This window comes from Mauremys mutica, chromosome 4 (genome assembly GCF_020497125.1).
Source record: "Mauremys mutica isolate MM-2020 ecotype Southern chromosome 4, ASM2049712v1, whole genome shotgun sequence".
NCBI lineage: Eukaryota > Metazoa > Chordata > Testudines > Geoemydidae > Mauremys > Mauremys mutica.
This window is the reverse complement of record NC_059075.1, coordinates 130,652,771-130,672,807: the sequence shown is the minus strand read 5'-3', so window position 1 is coordinate 130,672,807 and position 20,037 is coordinate 130,652,771. Positions and strand designations below refer to the sequence as shown.

At 56.3% G+C, this 20,037-nt stretch overlaps 2 protein-coding genes across 11 annotated transcripts in view; one reads left to right on the top strand and one right to left on the bottom strand.

The window, feature by feature from the left end:
- Positions 1 to 777: 777 nt before the first annotated feature.
- LOC123369059 (kinesin-like protein KIF21B) lies at positions 778 to 15,070 on the bottom strand. Its single transcript, XM_045014426.1, has 5 exons — positions 15,063 to 15,070; positions 10,479 to 10,592; positions 3,022 to 3,158; positions 2,352 to 2,532; positions 778 to 878 (listed from the first exon to the last, which is right to left on the bottom strand). Exons 1-5 carry the CDS (start codon positions 15,068 to 15,070, stop codon positions 869 to 871), a joined length of 450 nt encoding a protein of 149 aa, XP_044870361.1. The 3' UTR covers positions 778 to 868.
- LOC123369342 (maestro heat-like repeat-containing protein family member 7) overlaps positions 15,066 to 20,037 on the top strand; it is a 1,253,347-nt gene continuing 1,248,375 nt past the window's right edge. For 5 of the 10 annotated variants that reach the window (XM_045014828.1, XM_045014827.1, XM_045014829.1 and 2 more), the window contains exons 1-3: positions 15,066 to 15,251; positions 18,019 to 18,155; positions 19,160 to 19,257. In XM_045014828.1, coding sequence (XP_044870763.1) covers positions 18,020 to 18,155; positions 19,160 to 19,257 — 234 coding nt within the window. In that variant the 5' untranslated portion in view covers positions 15,066 to 15,251; position 18,019. Of the gene's footprint in view, positions 15,252 to 16,092; positions 16,498 to 18,018; positions 18,156 to 19,159; positions 19,258 to 20,037 lie in introns of those variants that run through there. The other 5 variants (XM_045014826.1, XM_045014824.1, XM_045014822.1 and 2 more) reach the window with 2 other exon arrangements.

Genomic DNA, 20,037 nt, shown 5'->3' with positions numbered 1-20,037 from the left:
CCTGCCAGGCCAAGCTGTGGAAGACCAGGGAGCTTTGGTCTCCAGGACTCTCACCCAGTTCCTTTTACCAGTCCTAGAGCCACTTCATTAAAAGCTGCCTCCCCCCCGCCCCCCAGCCCTCAGATCCCAAGTGCGGAGGAGTCTGTGGCCTGGAGACAGTGCGGGGTGTGGGAGGGAGGATCCAGAGGCTGCAGTACTGATGCGGTCAGGGAGGGAGAGGAGGGCGCCAAGGCTCTGGCATGTGGTGACGGAAAAAAGAGTTTGCGAGACCGGGCCAGGAAATAGTCAGTCGCTCATTCTGGGTAAGAGAAGGAGGAATCCAGGTACCAGCCTGCCAATGACACCATTTGCCACTGGAAAATGCAGCTCCCCCATCATATTCAAAACACTTAGTGGAGTCCTGTAAATTCCTCCGAATTTTTGTTTCAGGGAAAAAACAGGCGGGGGGGGGGGGTGGTGGGAACAACATTCAAACAAAGCTAAACAACTAGGGAATTAAAACATTTTGCTTTTTCATTTTGAAAAAAAAAAAAAACAGAGGGGTCATCAGCGGTCCTTTGAGCTCATAGCCACAGCGGAGCCATGCTGTCCGGAGAGGAGTCAGCTCCGGCACCTCCTTCGCTCCAGAGGACGGTCTCATTGGTGGAGCCACTGCTCTGGGATGTGGAGGCAGGGGAGGGAGGATACATGGGCCCAAATGGGGAACATCAATTCTGCCTTTACATCATGAAGCCCAGCTGCCTCCCAGGGTGGTTCAAGGAACCGCAGTTGCCCCTGCCTGGGACATCATGCAGGGTCAGATGCATGGTGTAGATCACCCTTTCTGCCCCAGGATCCTTTCCCAACCACTAGTTGGGTTCAGCAGGACTTAGCAGGTGCTGTGGGAGGAGAGATAGCTCAGTGGTTTGAGCATCGGCCTGCTATATCCAGGGTTGTGTGTTCAATTCTTGAGGGGACCATCTGGGGCAAAAATCAGTACTTGGTCCTGCTAGTGAAGGCATGGGGCTGGACTCAACAACCTTTCAAGGTCTCTTCCAGTTCTAGGAGATAGGACATGTCTGTTAATTTAAATCTATGACTGCCGCAGGCTGACAGGAGTAATGGAGTCACCTCTCTGACCCACCCATGGATTGCAAACGCCTGGCTATGTATAACACCCTCTGGTGCATCCTTCTCTCTGACTCCCACTACTGCAGCCTCTGAGCACTTCCCAGGCAGCTAAAGACAGCACAGTGACAGCCTTCCTTTCTCCATTCCCAGCCCAGAGAGGAGGGAGCCAGAGTCCTTAACAGAGCTCTTCTGTATTGTTCTGCTGGAAGGCAATAAATGGTCCCGTCAACCAGTTCTTTGATCTCTAGACAATTGCAGCAGTATTGGAGGCTGGGGCTGCGCCAAAGAGCTAGTAGAGGCTCCATGACCTCCATTTCCTCCCTTTCAGTTTTCCGATTTCCCCCTAGGTCAATCAGGTTCTGGCTGTGGCTGCCTGGAACATTCCTCAGAATGTGGGAATTGATTGGACATGGTGATCCAAATGCCCTCTGTCTGCTGAACAACCAGAGACCATTTTGGGTGAGGCAGGGGCTTTATTTTACTTTATCGCAGTGCAATGCCTTGCCGTTAAATACCAGCGAGGCCGGGAGTGCAGTGAGATTCAGGAAAGGATCCGTCTGCTTGATTCAGGGCATGAGCTGCCTTCTATCAGACAGGAACAGTGGTGGTAGTTGAGGATTCTTAGAGTCACTAGTCGGGGTCTTTCCTTGAACCCATCGCTCACACCGTGCAGCGATTCAGAGACCCAGCACACAGAGGGTGGGGTGAAGGCGAATGCCAGCCTGGCTTTCTGCTCACATAGACCCTTACTGTTGTGTATTTGGTTGTCATGGTTTTTGGTTCCTATGGTAACTGAGTTAGATTATTAGGGGATAGCTCAGCCAGCTTCAGCCGGCTGGGTGAGTTCTCTGAGTCTGTAAATAAAATGGTGGTTTTGTTAGCTGTCTGCTGTCTGGCCTCAAGTGATTTCTTCCTAAACCGGCTGCCCCCAAGGATATAACACTTACCTCCTTGCTCTATGCCTCCTAGTGGGTACCCTGAGTAGTGGCGCTAACCGTCACAACTAAACTCACAGACACTGCTCCTAGAGACAGGCTATCCCAGCAGAGCACCAAGCCACAGAGCCTCCGCATGCCAGGCCAGCCTAGAGCAGCCAGCATTGCAGCATTCCTAGACTCAGCCCTGCAGACAGGCCCAGCCCCCTGGCCTTTGCAATGCTGCCCTGGGTGCAGGACGCGGGCAGGGCAGCACGGTTAGCTTGGTCAGGCCCCCAGAGCAGCCTCCGTGCACCAGGTACCTACGTGAGGGTGCAGACGCACTTGGCCGAGTCCCGGAGGTCCCACACCTTGATGTAGGAGGTTGAGACGGTGAAGACCAGCCCCGAGTGGTTGCAGTACTTGATGGACACCACATTGTTGGGGTGGCCCTTCAGCGAGGCGATTTCCTGGCCCGTCACCAGGTTCCACATTTTGCAGCTCCAGTCTGTGAGAGGAAGCAGGAGCACATGACACTGCAGGACCTTTCCGTCCTCAGCACAGGAACCCCACAGCTCCCCCCGTCACTGCCTCCCCCTGCTCCCAGGGGCGAGAGGGGAGCTCAGTCCCCACGGGCCACCCAGCCCCTGGCACCTGCGCCGGACCTGCCAAGGGAGGAAGGGTCTATCAGTGCCAGGTAAACACCGGCCCACTAGAGGCTGGCCAGAGGCCCCAACAACTGGCTTCAGGGATGTCACCACACAGCTGTTCAGCCTAATGACTCATGCAGCATGGCTGCCCTCTGCTGGGGGGAGCCAGAACTGCACCGGCCCATTGTGGGGCTTGGGGCTCTCAGGCAGGCCGGCACTGTCCGAGCAGGAGGCTCGTGTCCTGTCCCTGCAGTTCAGGGCGGCTCAGGCACTCCCTGGGGTAACAGGCTCACTCCCCAGCAATCACACCCAGAGCTCAGCAGCCAGCCCGCCCCCGAGGCGCGCACCTTTGGATCTGGAGAAGAGCAGCTCGTCGGTGGCATCCACACAGAGAATGGGCTTGGAGTGTCCCTCCGCCAGGGAACTGCACTGCAGGGGGGCCGTCCAGGCACTCCTGGCACCACCCACGGGGTTAATGAGGCCCCTTCCGTGGGAGAGAGAAAGGGTGTCAGCAGGGGGTCGCTGGCTGGGTGACCCAGGACAAAGCCAGATCCCACCCCGCGAGGCTGCCGGGACCTGCAAGTGGGGCTCCATAAGAACATAAGAACATAAGAACGGCCGTACCGGGTCAGACCAAAGGTCCATCTAGCCCAGTATCTGTCTACCGACAGTGGCCAATGCCAGGTGCCCCAGAGGGAGTGAACCTAACAGGCTATGATCAAGTGATCTCTCTCCTGCCATCCAGCTCCACCCTCTGATGAACAGAGGCTAGGGACACCATTCTTACCCATCCTAGCTAATAGCCATTTATGGACTTAGCCACCATGAATTTATCCAGTCCCCTTTTAAACATTGTTATAGTCCTCGCCTTCACAACCTCCTCAGGTAAGGAGTTCCACAAGTTGACTGTGCGCTGCGTGAAGAAGAACTTCCTTTTATTTGTTTTAAACCTGCTGCCTAATAATTTCATTTGGTGACCCCTAGTTCTTGTATTATGGGAATAAGTAAATAACTTTTCCTTATCCACTTTCTCAACATCACTCATGATTTTATATACCTCTATCATATCCCCCCTTAGGCTTCTCTTTTCCAAGCTGAAGAGTCCTAACCTCTTTAATCTTTCCTCATATGGGACCCTCTCTAAACCCCTAATCATTTTAGTTGCCTTTTTCTGAACCTTTTCTAGTGCTAGAATATCTTTTTTGAGGTGAGGAGACCACATCTGTACACAGTATTCGAGATGTGGGCGTACCATGGATTTATATAAGGGCAATAATATATTCTCAGTCTTGTTTTCTATCCCCTTTTTAATGATTCCTAACATCCTGTTTGCTTTTTTGACCGCCTCTGCACACTGTGTGGACATCTTCAGAGAACTATCCACGATGACTCCAAGATCTTTTTCCTGACTCGTTGTAGCTAAATTAGCCCCCATCATGTTGTATGTATAGTTGGGGTTATTTTTTCCAATGTGCATTACTTTACATTTATCCACATTAAATTTCATTTGCCATTTTGTTGCCCAATCACTTAGTTTTGTGAGATCTTTTTGAAGTTCTTCACAATCTGCTTTGGACTTAACTATCTTGAGCAGTTTAGTATCATCTGCAAACTTTGCCACCTCATTGTTTACCCCTTTCTCCAGATCATTTATGAATAAATTGAATAGGATTGGTCCCAGGACTGACCCTTGGGGAACGCCACTAGTTACCCCTCTCCTTTCTGATAATTTACCATTAATTCCTACCCTTTGTTCCCTGTCTTTTAACCAGTTCTCAATCCATGAAAGGACCTTCCCTTTTATCCCATGACAGCTTAATTTACGTAAGAGCCTTTGGTGAGGGACCTTGTCAAAGGCTTTCTGGAAATCTAAGTACACTATGTCCACCGGATCCCCCTTGTCCACCTGTTTGTTGACCCCTTCAAAGAACTCTAATAGATTAGTAAGACACGATTTCCCTTTACAGAAACCATGTTGACTATTGCTCAACGGTTTATGTTTTCCTATGTGTCTGACAATTTTATTCTTAACTATTGTTTTGACTAATTTGCCCGGTACCGATGTTAGACTTACCAGTCTGTAATTGCCGGGATCACCTCTAGAGCCCTTTTTAAATATTGGCGTTACATTAGCTAACTTCCAGGCATTGGGTACCGATGCCGATTTAAAGGACAGGTTACAAACCTTAGATAATAGTTCCGCAACTTCACATTTGAGTTCTTTCAGAACTCTTGGGTGAATGCCATCTGGTCCCGGTGACTTGTTAATGTTGAGTTTATCAATTAATTCCAAAACCTCCTCTAGTGACACTTCAATCTGTGACAGTTCCTCAGATTTGTCACCTACAAAAGCCAGCTCAGGTTTGGGAATCTCCCTAACATCCTCAGCCGTGACTGAAGCAAAGAATCCATTTAGTTTCTTCGCAATGACTTTATCGTCTTTAAGCACTCCTTTTGTATTTCGATCGTCAAGGGGCCCCACTGGTTGTTTAGCAGGCTTCCTGCTTCTGATGTACTTAAAAAACATTTTGTTATTACCTTTGGAGTTTTTGGCTAGCCGTTCTTCAAACTCTTCTTTGGCTTTTCTTATTACACTCTTGCACTTAAGTTGGCAGTGTTTGTGCTCCTTTCTATTTGCCTCACTAGGATTTGACTTCCACTTTTTAAAGGAAGTCTTTTTATCTCTCACTGCTTCTTTTACATGGTTGTTAAGCCATGGTGGCTCTTTTTTAGTTCTTTTACTGTTTTTCTTAATTTGGGGTATACATTGAAGTTGGGCCTCTATTATGGTGTCTTTAAAAAGGGCCCATGCAACTTGCAGGGATTTCACTTTAGTCACTGTACCTTTTAACTTTTGTCTAACTAACCCCCTCATTTTTGTATAGTTCCCCCTTTTGAAATTAAATGCCACAGTGTTGGGCAGTTGAGGTGTTCTTCCCACCACAGGGATGTTGAATGCAATTGTATTATGGTCACTATTTCCAAGCGGTCCTGCTATAGTTACCTCTTGGACCCATAGGCGGCAGGTTTGTATAATTTTTGGTGGGGCCCAAAATGGTGGTGCCCCCCCGCTCCCGCCCTGTAAGCCGATATAAAATGAAGCTACAACGCGTCAGTGCCACAAGATTACAAGGGTCAATTAAAAGTGGAAAGTCAGAAGCAGCACTTGCCTACTTCAATATACAGTATTATATTTTGTTGCATCTGTTGTGATGAAGTGGGAATGTTCTTAATATTTTCTCTGACTACTGTGTGGGTGCCTCAGTTTCCCCTGCAAGATGCCAACTGAAGGTGTTGGGGACAAAGAGATCAGGTGGCCTCCTTGTCCAGAAGAGACACAGAGGCCAGAGGAGGGAGTGTCAGTTTGGAGCTGGCTGGGGAAATGGGGAGAGACCCAGAACTTGGTTCTGGGCTCCCTACCCCCCAAGATGGACCTGACAGAGGGGTTCTGTTTTCTGTACCAACAAGCTCTGTTTAAACTGTGTTCCCGTCATCTAATAAACCTTCTGTTTTACTGTCTGGCTGAGAGTCACATCTGACTGCAGAGTTGGGGTGCAGCGACCTCTGGTTGCCCCAGGACCAGCCTGGGCAGACTCACTTTGGAAAGTGCATGATGTGGAAGGGCATGCTGAATGCGCCGAGGTCAGACCCAGGAAGGTGTAAACTTCTTGCCCTGGAGACAGTATGCTCCGAGAGAGGAGGCTCCCCCAGAGTCCTGACTGGCTTTGTATGGAGATGTTCCAAAGCATCACAGCATCCCCTTCCACACCGTGCACTTCCCAGAAGTCCGCACAGGCACTGACACTTCCTCCTCCGGCCTTTGTCTCTTTTCCAGGCATTAGGAGGCCACCTGATCTCTCTGTTCTCCAACACCTTCAGTTGGCACCTTGCAGGGGAAACTGATTTGGGAGAAATGAAGTAAAAGCTGCCCAAACCGAGCTTGAGCACTCCTGAATTTTGAGGTGTTCAAATCTGGAAGGCAGGTGCTGGGGGTGGGAGAGGGCTGTGGGCTCCATGGGGGAGCATGGCAGCAACTGTCTGGAGCTGCACGGAGCCAGACACGCTGGTCTGAGTGGCACAGTAAGCGGTTTGGGGGTTGGTGAAGAGGTAGGGAGTTCCGGGGGGCAGTCAAGGGACAAGGAGCAGGGGGAGTTGGATGGGGCAGAGGTTCGAAGGGGCAGTCAGGGGACAGGCAGCAATTGGATAGGCATGGGAGTCTAAGGTTTATCAGGGGACAGGTAGGGGGTGCGGTCCTGGGGGGGGGAAGTTGGGTGGGGTCTCAGGAGGGGGCAGTTGGGGACAAGGAGAAGGGAGGCTTAGATAGGGGCTGAGGTCCCAAGGGGCAGTTAGGGGCAGGGATCTCGGGAGGGGGTAATTGGGGAACAAGGACCAGTGGGGCTTAGATAGGGGGTGGAGGTTCTGGGGGGCAGTTGGGGCAGGGGTCTGGGGAGGGGGCAATCAGCGGACAGAGGCTGGGATTCAAAGGGCTCTGGGCTGCTGGCAGCCGCGGGGATCCCAGAGCCCTTTAAATCCCAGCCCCGGCTGGGAGTCAGAGGACTCTGGGCTGCCTGCAACCGCGGGGAGCGCAGAGCCTTTTAAATCCCAGCCGCGGCTGGGATTTAAAGGGCTCTGGGCTGCCTGCAACCGCGGGGAGCGCAGAGCCTTTTAAATCCCAGCCGCGGCTGGGATTTAAAGGGCTCTGGGCTGCCTGCAAACGCGGGGAGCCCAGAGCCTTTTAAATCCCAGCCGCAGCCGGGAATCAGAGGGCTCTGGGCTGTCTGCTGCGGCGGGGAGCCCAGAGCCCTTTAAATCCCAGCCGCGGCCGGGAATCAGAGGGCTCTGAGCTTCCCGCTGCAGCAGGCAGCCAAGAGCCCTCTGATTCCCGGCCGCGGCTGGGATTTAAAGGGCTCTGGGCTGCCTGCAAACGCGGGGAGCCCAGAGCCTTTTAAATCCCAGCCGCAGCCGGGAATCAGAGGGCTCTGGGCTGTCTGCTGCGGCGGGGAGCCCAGAGCCCTTTAAATCCCAGCCGCGGCCGGGAATCAGAGGGCTCTGAGCTTCCCGCTGCAGCAGGCAGCCCAGAGCCCTCTGATTCCCGGCCGCGGCTGGGATTTAAAGGGCTCTGGGCTGCCTGCAACCGCGGGGAGCGCAGAGCCTTTTAAATCCCAGCCGCGGCTGGGATTTAAAGGGCTCTGGGCTGCCTGCAACCGCGGGGAGCGCAGAGCCTTTTAAATCCCAGCCGCGGCTGGGATTTAAAGGGCTCTGGGCTGCCTGCAACCGCGGGGAGCGCAGAGCCTTTTAAATCCCAGCCGCGGCTGGGATTTAAAGGGCTCTGGGCTGCCTGCAACCGCGGGGAGCCCAGAGCCTTTTAAATCCCAGCCGCAGCCGGGAATCAGAGGGCTCTGGGCTGTCTGCTGCGGCGGGGAGCCCAGAGCCCTTTAAATCCCAGCCGCGGCCGGGAATCAGAGGGCTCTGGGCTTCCCGCTGCAGCAGGCAGCCCAGAGCCCTCTGATTCCCGGCCGCGGCTGGGATTTAAAGGGCTCTGGGCTGCCTGCAACCGCGGGGAGCGCAGAGCCTTTTAAATCCCAGCAGCGGCGGGGAATTAAAGGGCTCTGGGCTGCCTGCAAACGCGGGGAGCCCAGAGCCTTTTAAATCCCAGCCGCAGCCGGGAATCAGAGGGCTCTGGGCTGTCTGCTGCGGCGGGGAGCCCAGAGCCCTTTAAATCCCAGCCGCGGCCGGGAATCAGAGGGCTCTGGGCTGTCTGCTGCGGCGGGCAGCCCAGAGCCTTTTAAATCCCAGCCGCCGCCGGGAATCAGAGGGCTCTGGGCTGCCTGCAACCGCGGGGAGCCCAGAGCCTTTTAAATCCCAGCCGCGGCCGGGAATCAGAGGGCTCTGGGCTTCCCGCTGCAGCCGGCAGCCCAGAGCCCTCTGATTCACGGCCGCGGCTGGGATTTAAAGGGCTCTGGGCTGCCTGCAACCGCGGGGAGCGCAGAGCCTTTTAAATCCCAGCCGCGGCTGGGATTTAAAGGGCTCTGGGCTGCCTGCAAACGCGGGAGCCCAGAGCCTTTTAAATCCCAGCCGCAGCCGGGAATCAGAGGGCTCTGGGCTGTCTGCTGCGGCGGGGAGCCCAGAGCCCTTTAAATCCCAGCCGCGGCCGGGAATCAGAGGGCTCTGGGCTGTCTGCTGCGGCGGGCAGCCCAGAGCCTTTTAAATCCCAGCCGCCGCCGGGAATCAGAGGGCTCTGGGCTGCCTGCAACCGCGGGGAGCCCAGAGCCTTTTAAATCCCAGCCGCAGCCGGGAATCAGAGGGCTCTGGGCTTCCCGCTGCAGCAGGCAGCCCAGAGCCCTCTGATTCCCGGCCGCGGCTGGGATTTAAAGGGCTCTGGGCAGCCCCGGCGGCGGCGGCAGCGGCGGGGGGCGCTCCAAGCAGGGGAGAAAAAATATTGGTGGGGCAGAGCCCCTGCTTGGGATTTATTCATGGGGCTAAAGCCCCAGAGCCCCATATAAGTCGGCGCCTATGCTTGGACCAGCTCCTGCGCTCCAGAGCAAAGCAAACCACAGACAGAGGCTGTGGGGAAGCCGGCTCCCCAGACAGGCCCCCGGGGGCAGGTCACACCCTCTTGGTGCTAATGGCTCAGGGACTCTGCAGACCCTGCCTTGGCTGGGGGCGGCGGGGGGGTGAGAGCCCAGCTGGGACTGCCGGGACCTAGGGCAGGGTGGGGATGGTAGAGGGGGCATCGAAGGCCCAGCTGGGACTGCCAGCTCTGGGGCCATTCCCGGCGCCAGCCATGGGAGTCACTGTCTGCCATTCACTGCTCTTGGGGCTGGGCTCCCTGGAGATTCACCCAGGGCCGGCTCTAGGCACCAGCAAACCAAGCAAGTGCTTGGGGCAGCACATTTTCAGGGGCGGCATTCTGGACAGCATTTTTTTCCTGCTTCAGGCGGCAAAAGCCTAGAGCCGGCCCTGGCAGCAGCAGTGCATCGTGTGCAGGGGGTGCCCTGGGGCCGCTGCGGTTCGCGTCTTGGGGGAGCAGCACCCGCACCTTGTGGTTGGGCCGGGCGGGCTCCGAGCAGGGGACACTCAGGCTGGGGGCTGCCCTGCAGGGCGCACGGAGCTGCCTGCAGGTGCCACAGGGCGGCCACCCCCCAGCGCCGCAGCTGGGGCTGAGTGAAGCGGCCCGAGCCACCCAGGGACTGCGGCAGGGCGGCCAGAAGCAGCAGGACCGTAGAGGGCAGGGCGCTGCCATGTGGGGCCCGCGTCCCGCTCTCTGGGGCTCTGCTCTCTGGGGCTACCCTGCCCTGGTTCCTCAGCCCCCTGCCGGGGCAGTCCCCACGCTCTGCCCTCCTGGGTCCCGGCCGGTCCTGGAGGCGGGAGCCCTGGCTGGAGGGACCCTGGGCTGAGGCACAGCCCGGGAGCCCCACTGCGTCCCTCGACCCTGCCAGCGCCGGGCCTGCTGGAGCCGAGGGAGGAGAGAGTGGGGTCAGCACTGGTGGTGGAGAGCCCAGGGCTGGGGCAGCAGGGAGTGTGGGTGGGGTGGGGTAGGGGGGATGGGGAGACCCCAGGGCTGGGGCAGAAAGAGGTGCGGGGGGGGAGAGCCCAGCGCTGGTGCAGCAGAGGGTGTGGATGGGGTGGGGTAGGGGGACAGGGAGAGCCCAACGCTGGGGCAGAAGGGGGTGCATGTAGGGGGGGGGAGAGCCCAGGGCTGGGACGGGGGCAGCCAAATTCCTTTTTCCTTGAGACGGCAAAAAACCTAGAGCCGGCCCTGGATTCACCTTCCCACCCGCTCCTTCCCCCGTGAGGCTCTTACTTGTCCAGGGCGGAGCCCTGGCTCTGGTTGCTGGTGAGGCGAGAGAAGACGTCGTGGTTGTTGCACGGCCTGGTGGGAGGGGATGAGGGAGATGTGAAGCCAACGTCCGAAGTCCTGAGCCGGGGTGTTCAGAAAGAGACCCAGGATTACAAGCCTGGGCCAGGGATCTACTACCTGCCCCGCACCTCCACTCAGCACAGGGAGGCCTGCAGTGCTAGCCCATGGCACAGCTGGATCCAGCCCCGAGCACTACACCTGGGCACAGCTGATTGCACAGGCTGATCCCCCCATGGGGCTAGGCCCACGTGCTCTCCAGCCTCTCCCCAGCTCACCTGCATTAGGGGGTGCTGTGCCCTGTGTGTCGAACCGGGAATGTTCTTAATGTGTTCTTTGAATGCTGAGTGGGGAGTGTTGGCCTGGGAAGGTTGCAGGGGAGTTTTGCTGGGACTGTCTGCATTGGGGGATGGGAGACTTTCCTTGAGGGAGGATACCTGAGCAGGTAACATAAGAACCCTGGAAGGGGGTTGGAGGCCAGGTGACACCTCTGCCCGGGAACTGGACAAAGGGTGGGAGAGGAGCCGGGGGGAGGCTAAGTGAGAGGCTGGAGGGAGTTTCAGTTTGGAGCTGGCTGGGAAAATGGAGAGGAGCCCAGATGGGGCTCTGATCTCCCAATGGGGCTCTGGCTTCCCTGCCCCCTGCCCCAAGAGGGACCTAACTGAGGGGGTCCTGTTGTCTGAACCTGCAAGACCTGTCTTGGACTGTGTTCCTGTCGTCTAAATAAACCTTCTGTTTTACTGGCTGGCTGAGAGTCATGGTGAATCACAGGAAGCCTGAGGTGCAGGGCCTTGTCTCCCCCACACTCCGTGGCACTCGGTACCCTACCCATCCTCAGCCTGAGCCCCCCGGCCCAGCGTTAGCGAGCACTGTGCTCTGTACCCTACACCCCGCATCTCCCAGCCCTGCTGCCCAGCATTAGAGGCGCTGTGCTCTGTACCCTACACCCCGCATCTCCCAGCCCTGCTGCCCAGCATTAGAGGTGCTGTGCTCTGTACCCTACACCCCGCATCTCCCAGCCCTGCTGCCCAGTATTAGGGGGTGCTGCACTCCATACCTGACACATCCCCAGCCCCAACCCCCCTGCTCGGCGTTAGGGGTGCTGTGCTCTGTACCCTACACATCTCCCAGCCCCAGACCCCTGCCCGGTGTTAGGCAGTTTCTAGTGTCTGCTCGGAGACCCAATTCTGCCATTCTGTCCAGCCACATCTCCTCTCATGAGGCTGAATCCTCCCATCTCCCCAGACTCACCATAGCCCAGGACTTGGGGGGCACCTGCTGGCAAAGTGGCCTCGATCCCCACCATGCAGGCAGGGGTCTTTCAGCCGGCGATAGCCCTTCTCTCGAGCCCTGAGTGCCTGTGTGTCATGGCTACCTGCAGGGGTTCAGGGCCAGCAACTGCCTCGGGGGAGAGAACAGGGCCTGGCTAGGTAGGGGCTCAAACCGATGAGTGTCAGTTTGGATCCTCAGCGAGCCGTAAGGGTGCAACATGGGATTGGGGGGGGCGGGGTGGTCAACCCCAACCATTTCATCATAGACCTTGTCCCTGAGGCCTCAGTAGAAATGGGGATGTTCACCACAGTATGCAGGTGTGAAGGACTGGAGAGGGAGGTGGCGGACGTGCCCTTTTGATGCCCGTGCCTGAGCACATGGGGAGAGCGGGGGCGCAGGCATCACTCCATGGTACTGCTGGCAAATGTCTGTGACTCAAGTGCCCTGGGTGCACACGCCCCTACGGTGGAAGATCTACAGGCACGGGATGGTGCCTAAGGGGGAGCTACAGAGCCAGTGGTGAGAGGGGTTTGGCCTTTGACAATCTGCTCTGGGTGCCTGGGCTGTCAGATCCCAGCCAGCCACTGGCATTGCCAGACCTCCCTGATCTATGGTGCTGCTGCTCTCCCTGCTTCTAGGAGTCACTGCCTCCCCCTGGGCCAAGATGTGACAGTGCTGCCCGTGGGAGCCAGCTGAGGTCACTCAATTAGGGTGAACTGCAAACAGAACGGGGCAGACAAACCCCAGAAGCTGGTGGTTATTCCAATACTTAGATTTACCAAGCCAGCACAGAACAGCTTCTACCATACCCCACTGGTTACTCAGAAGTTCAAACACTGCAGTTCCCTTAAAGTGACCAACCTCAAGCCTCCATCCAGACACACACGTCAGATATGATGATGATTACTGAAAATCTTCTCTCATCATATAAAAGAAAAGGTTCTTCCAATCTCAAAGGATCAGCCACATACCCAGGTCCAATTATAACTAGATCTTACCTAAAATACACGCTATAGCCAATTCTTATTAACTAAGCTAAAGTTTATTACAAAAGAAAAGCGAGAGAGTGTTGGTTAAAAGACCAATATACATACAGACTTGAATTCAGTTCTTGAGGTTCAGATACATAGTAGAGGTGAGCTTGTAGTTGCCAAAAGTCCTTTTAGAAATAGTCCATAGGTTATGGTCCAATGTCCATATTCAGGGTGACTCCAGTCAGTGACTGGGGATCTCAATCCTTATGGCTTAAGGTTCCCCCCTCTTGAAACCCAAAGCAGATCTGAGATGAAGTAGGATCATGTCCTAGGGTTCTTATACATTTCCAGCAGCCTTTTGGCTTGAGAAAACAATAGGCCTAATGCTCCTTCTCCCAAACATCCTGGCAATTAACACAGGGTAATTTAGCCATTAAATAGTTCAGATACGGGTTACCACAACCTTCAAAGAGACACATAGAAAATAATACTATTTCACTCAAGCATCTTCCTTAAATGTTAATATTCCTTTTTTGATCTTTAAATTAAAGCCATAGCAATAAACAAGTCTTGTTTGCTTACATCACAAGACCTGAGCAAACACCTACCCTTCTACCTCTAACAATGCAGACCCGCATTTCAAAGCTCTATTCATTTACACACCTTCCTAACCAGTTTCTAAAGTTCAGCCCTGGGTCAGGTTAGTCTGCGAGTTAATTAACTCTTTCTGGCCCTGTTTTTCTTCAGTGAGATATTAGATCAGACTCATAATGTCACACAAGACCCCCGCAGCAATCATCTCCTGGGGCTGCGGAGGCACTGAGCAGCTAGCAAGGCCTGAGACTCAGCTGGTGGGGAGGGGCAGGAGGCTGCTCTTAAAGCCGCTTGTGCGTTGTTGCTGTGGTGGAAGGGGAAGCAGAGATGGGGCCGTTTTACATCCCATGGCCAAGGCACCCAGCAGCTTGGGCAGGTGCAAAGAGCCACCCGCGTGAGCTGGGAATGGGAGCTGGGGGTAAGGAGAGTTCAAGAACCCCCATTCTGCGCTGTCACAAGGAGGAGGAGCCAGGATGGAACTGATGCTCCCACTCGGGGATCTGGGGAACCCCCTGGCTCCAGCTGCATAGATACGAGGAGGGGCTCTGGCCTGGGGTCTGCACGAGCTGGGACTAGATGAGCCCAGTGGTCCCTTCTGGCCTAACGTCTGTGACTGTGGGGAGCGGAAGGTCCTGTGACGGTACCTCCCATAAGTCTTTATGAAAATAGGACATAGCTGGAATATGTTTTGTGCTGCCTGTGCCATGTAACATATCTCTGTTACATATCACGTGGACAATGGCTTCTACCTGTAAAGACTGTGAGTCATGCATGGACATGTGACTTGCCCAGGTGACTCCAGGACTCCATCTTGGAGCTGGACTTTCCATAGGAGTGAGGAGGGGGATCTCCACCCACAAGAGAAAGTCTATTTAAACCCCTGGGAGACCCCTCCATTTTGTCTTCAGCTGGCTAAAGAGAGAACCTCCCCACCCCCAGGATACTTGGAGGAAACTGGAACAAAGGGATGTGAGTGATTGCTGGACCCAGGCTAAAAGGAGATTAGTCTGTAAAAGGGTGCCTTCCGGAACTGGTGAGGATCTTATCCGTATTCAGTGTTTGATTAGACATAGATTTGCACATTTTATTTTATTTTGCTTGGTGACTTACTTTGTTCTGTCTGTTACTACTTGGAACCACTTAAATCCTACTTTCTGTGTTTAATAAAATCACTTTTTACCTATTAATTAACTCAGAGTATGTATTAATACCTGGGGGAGCAAAGAACTGCGCATCTCTCTCTATCAGTGTTATAGAGGGTGAACAATTTATGAGTTTACCCTGCATAAGCTTTATACAGGGTAAAATGGATTTATTTGGGTTTAGACGCCATTGGGAGTTGGGCATCTGAGTGCTAAAGACAAACACACTTCTGTGAGCTGTTTTCAGGTAAACCTGCAGCTTTGGGGCAAGTAATTCAGACCCTGGGTCTTTGTTGGAGCAGACGGGAGTGTCTAGCTTAGCAAGACAGGGTGCTGGAGTCCTGAGCTGGCAGGGAAAACAGGAGCAGAGGTAGTCTTGGCACATCAGGTGGCAGCTCCCGGGGGGTTTCTGTGATCCAACCTGTCACAGGTCCCTCCCATGACCCCGGTGGGGAAGGACAGGCTCTTAAACCCTGTGAGGCCAGAACTAGTCTGGGCTGGGGCATCCCATGGCTGGGGAGTCACACACTGGCTGGCTTGTGACTCACCTGCCCATTGTGACATGCCCCCTGCTGGCTGGCACAGCCTCATCCCCTCACTGCCAGGCTTGGCTCTGGCAGAGCGAGTGCTTGCACGTGCTACTGAGGAACGCTGAGCCAGCCGTTTCAGCTCTGCCACCGGCAGCAGAAAGTGGGTGGACCATATACACACCGGCTTCTGCCCACTCCTGACTCCAGGTAGGAGAATCTTCTATTGCCCACCTCTGCTTTTCCATTGCATCGCCAGCCACACCGAGCCTTCTGCAAGCTCCTGGCTGCCAAGTTCCCTGGTGCTGGCTGTCTAGCCCGGTGCCAGTGAGGAAGTGGGCAGCGGCATGCGCACAGGAGGGAGTCTGGGGCGGCTAAACAGAAGGGGTCGCACCAGTCAAGCCCAGAGGGGACGGAGACAAGGAGGAGGGTTTAGCGGGGCTGGTGGCAAGGCATGGAAGGCGGCCATAGGCTGGTAGATGAGGCATTGGGCTGGGACTCAGGAGAGCTGTGTTCAGTTCCCAGCTCTGCTGTAAGTCTTCTGAGTGAGATCAGATGAGTCCCTGACACTCTGGGCCTGAGCAAACTAGGGAGAGCAAGTCCCTGCTCCATTGGGGGCTTGAGACGCTAAATACAACAACACCCGCATGCTCAGCCGCTGCTATGATGGGGCCAGGTAAGTGTCCAGACAGGGAGGCAGCTGGTGGCCAACTTGGTCCATGTGGCAGTGATGAAAGGCAAATGGGAAGAAGCATGAGAGGTGAGGGAGCTGGAGAGTCTGTGGGAAGCTCCCTCTCTGGTGAAATCAACCACCCCCAGACGGTGCGGGTCCCTCGCAGGCCTGGGGGTGCTGATCCGAGCTTTGCGCGCTATCCGAAGCTCTGATCCTGGCTCATTCCCAGGCAGCTGCGAGCATGAGTGGTGGAGCTGCCGGCTCTGGGCATCTCCCTTCCCAGCACGAGATTGTCTCTGGGGGAAGCCCACCCCAGGATCTGGTGTTTGTTGGTCTCTTCCACAGAGCGCTGGAGTCTCAGCTGCTCCGGATCGGGGGGAGGGGCCAGCTGTGAATTTGGAGCCTGATCTAGGTTTGGATCTGAATCCGCCAGTGTTGCGGAGCGTTCAGCTGTGGGGAGCTAGTTCCCGCCCACGCCACATCACAATGTGCCACTCCTGCCTCCCCAATCTCCTCCCTGGCTCTGCACCTCGCCCCCTGCACCTGGCATGTAAATAGCGAGCTAGGCCTGACCACCTCCATCACCTTTGCTGACCCCATCACTTCCATAGGGAATGGCACTGAGGATGCCAGGGGAACAGGCATTCTCAGGTTGCCAGGAGCCATTGTTCTATTTACCAAGACAGTCCGATGCCAGGACAGTGCCCCTGAGCTCTGGAGAGGGCTAGGGCTGCATTAGGACACCTGCCGTGCAGCTGCTGGAGAGTCAGCAGGAGACATTGAGTGAGGAATGGAGCCCCCCAGAGCAGGGGCCATTTAGGAGACTCATCATGGGGGGAATCAGGCCTGGGATGCTCTCCAGCGGCTGCTGCCACACAGGCCTTGGAGAGATGAGCCGTGAAACCCCCAGAAAGCGTGGCCCCTGGCACACAGCTTTGTAGCACTGGGACCCCATACACATGAGCCACCATCCAGCAGGGCCTTGGGCCAGCCCCACCCTCTCCCACTGCCCCACTCTGGGAGGCCAGGGAACAGTTCACAACTTTGCAATGACCAGCTGCAGGGATCCTGGCGGGCCCTGGTATGGTTTTAGCAGCATTTTCAATGTTCGGGAAAAGTGAGATCTGTGCAACAAGCAACGTTGTTCCATCTGGGCACAAGCCAGCTCCTGTGCCCCAGAGAGCTCTCACAGCTCACACTGAACCAGGGACAAAGGGGCAGGAGGTTGGAAGAGAAGGTGCCAGCCTGGGACCCAGGAGACCCATGGCCATTTCCCAGCTCTGCCAGAGATAGTCTGCATAGCCTTGGGCAAGTCCCTTATTCCCTCTGTGCCACAGTTCTCTGTCTGTTCAGTGGGGGTAGCAGCCAGGCCCTGCCCTGCAGGGGGTGGTCAGGATAAATGCAATTGAGGTTGGGCACGTTGGAAGAGAAGGTACCAGGCTCCCTGCTGCTCTCCCACCTTCTGCTCCTGCCCTTTCACGGGGGTGGGGGGTGTGAGCAATTCCTGCTGCTCACGAGCCCGCCCCAGCTGCCCCACCCCCCTGGCCTCGCCCACCTGGGAACTGCCATGGCCCCAATATTCCTGGGGGAAGGGATTAGGGTAATTTCCCTGGGCAGGAAGAATCCTGAGTGGCTGGATCCAGCCTGTCTGCTGTGCAGCTTGTGAACCAGCAGAAGGAGAGGTGGGAGTGACCCAGGGAGGCCGTTTGGCCTGCGGGATGGGGTGCTGGCTGGGCATAAGGAGACCTGGGTTCTAATCCTGCCTGTCCTGCTGACTGGCTGGGTGACTTTGAGCACATCCTTTCACTTGTTTCCCTGCTGGCTGCCTTGGCTAGTTAGAGTCTGAGCCCTGTGGCCCAGGGATTGTCTGCAGCACCTGGTGCCAGGGGCGGCTCTACAAATTTGGCCGCCCCAAGCAATCATGCCCGGGAGGCGCCCCCGAGCCGCGGGAGCAGCGGACCTCCCGCGGGCATGACTGCGGAGGGTCCGCTGGTCGCGCGGCTTGGCTGGACCTCCCGCAGCTGCGGGCGGTTCGCTGGTCCGGCGGCTCCGGTTGAGCTGCCGCAGGCATGACTGCGGCAGGTCCGCCAGCCCAGCCTGCCGCCCCCCCGAGAAAGGGCCGCCCCAGGCGGGTGCTTGCCCCGCTGGGCTCTGGAGCCGGCCCTGCCTGGTGCAACAGGGCCCTGATCTCAGCTGGCATCTGTAGGCGCTGGTGGAACAGAAATAATTGGGCTGGCCCTGATGCTGAACGGGGCAGTCGCCTCTCGTCACTCACAAGCAATGCCTTGTCCTGGCTTCTTGCAGGATGGCTGAGGAAGTCCCCAAGGGCCCCTCAAAGCCCATCCGTGCCTGGGAGGAGACGAAACCTCCCCAACGGAAGAGTTGGCGAAAGAGCCCACAGCGGAAGCAGGAGCTGTGTGTGCCTCAGCCCTTCCGTGCCGGTGAGTGGCGCCTCCTGGGTGGGCAGAGGGGGCTGCAGAAATGGCCGGGGCCATGGCCCTGCATTGCGGTGGGGCTTGGCCCCTCTGGTGGTTGGGTGGCAGGACTAGGGTGTCACTGGGGGGAGAAGACTCCATAGACCTTGTACTGCTCTGGGCTGCCATGAGATGGAGAGACAGGAAAACCCCGGCAGGGGGGAATGGCCCCTCCTGCTGGCAGCAGCTGCAGCCTCTAGAGCTGATTGGGGCATTAGAAACGGCAGCCGAAGCATGGGGTGGAGACTGACTGAATCGCCCACCCTGATCTGTCACGCTGCAGGGTTGGAAGATATTTTCCACCCGTCGAAGGGGCTGCTTGGTGCAGGGTGGGTTGTTAAAGCCTAGGATTGCAGGGCACCGGCCAGAGCATAAGATGCCCCCTGGTGTTGCAGCCCCATCTGCTGGCTCCTTTGTTGCATGTCCCAGCACAGGGCATTTGGGGGGGAGTGTTGACGATGGGAGCCCAGTGCCTGCCCAGGTTACACCCGATGGCTCTGGCTGGCTGTTGGTGGCAGGAGAGGCAGTCAGAACAAGCAGAACGGGCAGGCTCTGGGTCCCCATCTCTCACACAGACTGGGCAACTGTTCCCTCGCCTACACGAGGACCAGAGCAATTCACTGCCAGTCCCTCTGCCCCCTCCAGCAATGGCCTGGAGAGTTGGGACACCACTCATGGCCTGACATCATCCCTCCTTCCAGATGTGACGCTCCCCAAGTCCCCAGACTGAGCCTGCATGCTGGGCGGGGAAGTGGGGTGGCTGTTGAGAACCAGGGCTCTGACTGGATCTTTGCTGGGCTGGGCAGCAAAGAGGTGAGGAATCCAGGAATCGCTGTGCCAGACCCTGCTGTGCATCGGGGCTGCTCCCCTGCTGGGGCGGAAGTGAGAGGTAAGGGTTTTCTCTAAGATCTCTGTCACCCAGCCTGCAGCTTGGCAGACCCAGGTATTACCACCGCTCTGTCTTTGATCAGATTCACCATCCTATTGTAACGCTTGCTTAAGGAGGATAGACTGGGAGGAGAAAGAGGCCCTGGAGTACATCAACGCCTTTCTCACGAGCAATGAACAGGTACTAAGAGCCCTCCTCTGACCTGTCAGCTAGTGCCCTGTCCACATGCACCATCCGCCCTTCTCTGGGAGATGCATGGATTCTAAGGCCAGATGGGACCACTGTGACCTCCTGTATAACACAGGCCAGAGACCAGCCCCCGAATAATTCCTGTTTAAACTAAAGCATCTTAAAAATGTCCTGCCTTGAGTTACAAAAGGTCACCCACCATGCCACTTGCTCAGTTGTTCCAATGGTCTATTACTTTCTCAGTTAAAAACGTACATTTCCAGTTTGAATTTGTCTACTTTCAATTTCCAGCCCCTTTGAGGTGCCACCTGATGTATCGGGATACCACTGAGCCCACCTGTTCTGCCAGCCTGGGCCCCCTTTACCTTGTCTTGCTGGTCTTGGGTAGGGCCACCCAGAGGGGGGGGACAAGTGGGGCAATTTGCCCCAGGCCCCGGTCACGCAGAGGCCCCCACGAGAATGCCGGAGGCTCCCTCCGCCTGCCCCCATCCCCCGGCGCCTCAGCGCACCGCCTCCAGGAGTGGCCCTGGACAGAGCTAAAGCAGCGTGGCTTGGGCGGGGCCTGAGCTCCTCCCACTTGGAGCCACGTGGTAAGGGGGTGGGGCCAGAGCGCCTCCCGCTTGAGCTGCATGGTAAGGAGGCATGGCCTGAGCACCTCCTGCTCAGAGCCACATGGTAAGGAGGCATGGCCTGAGCACCTCCTGCTTGAGCTGCATGGTAAGGGGGCGGGGCTGAGCTCCTCCCACTCGGAGCTGCGTGGTAAGGAGGCAT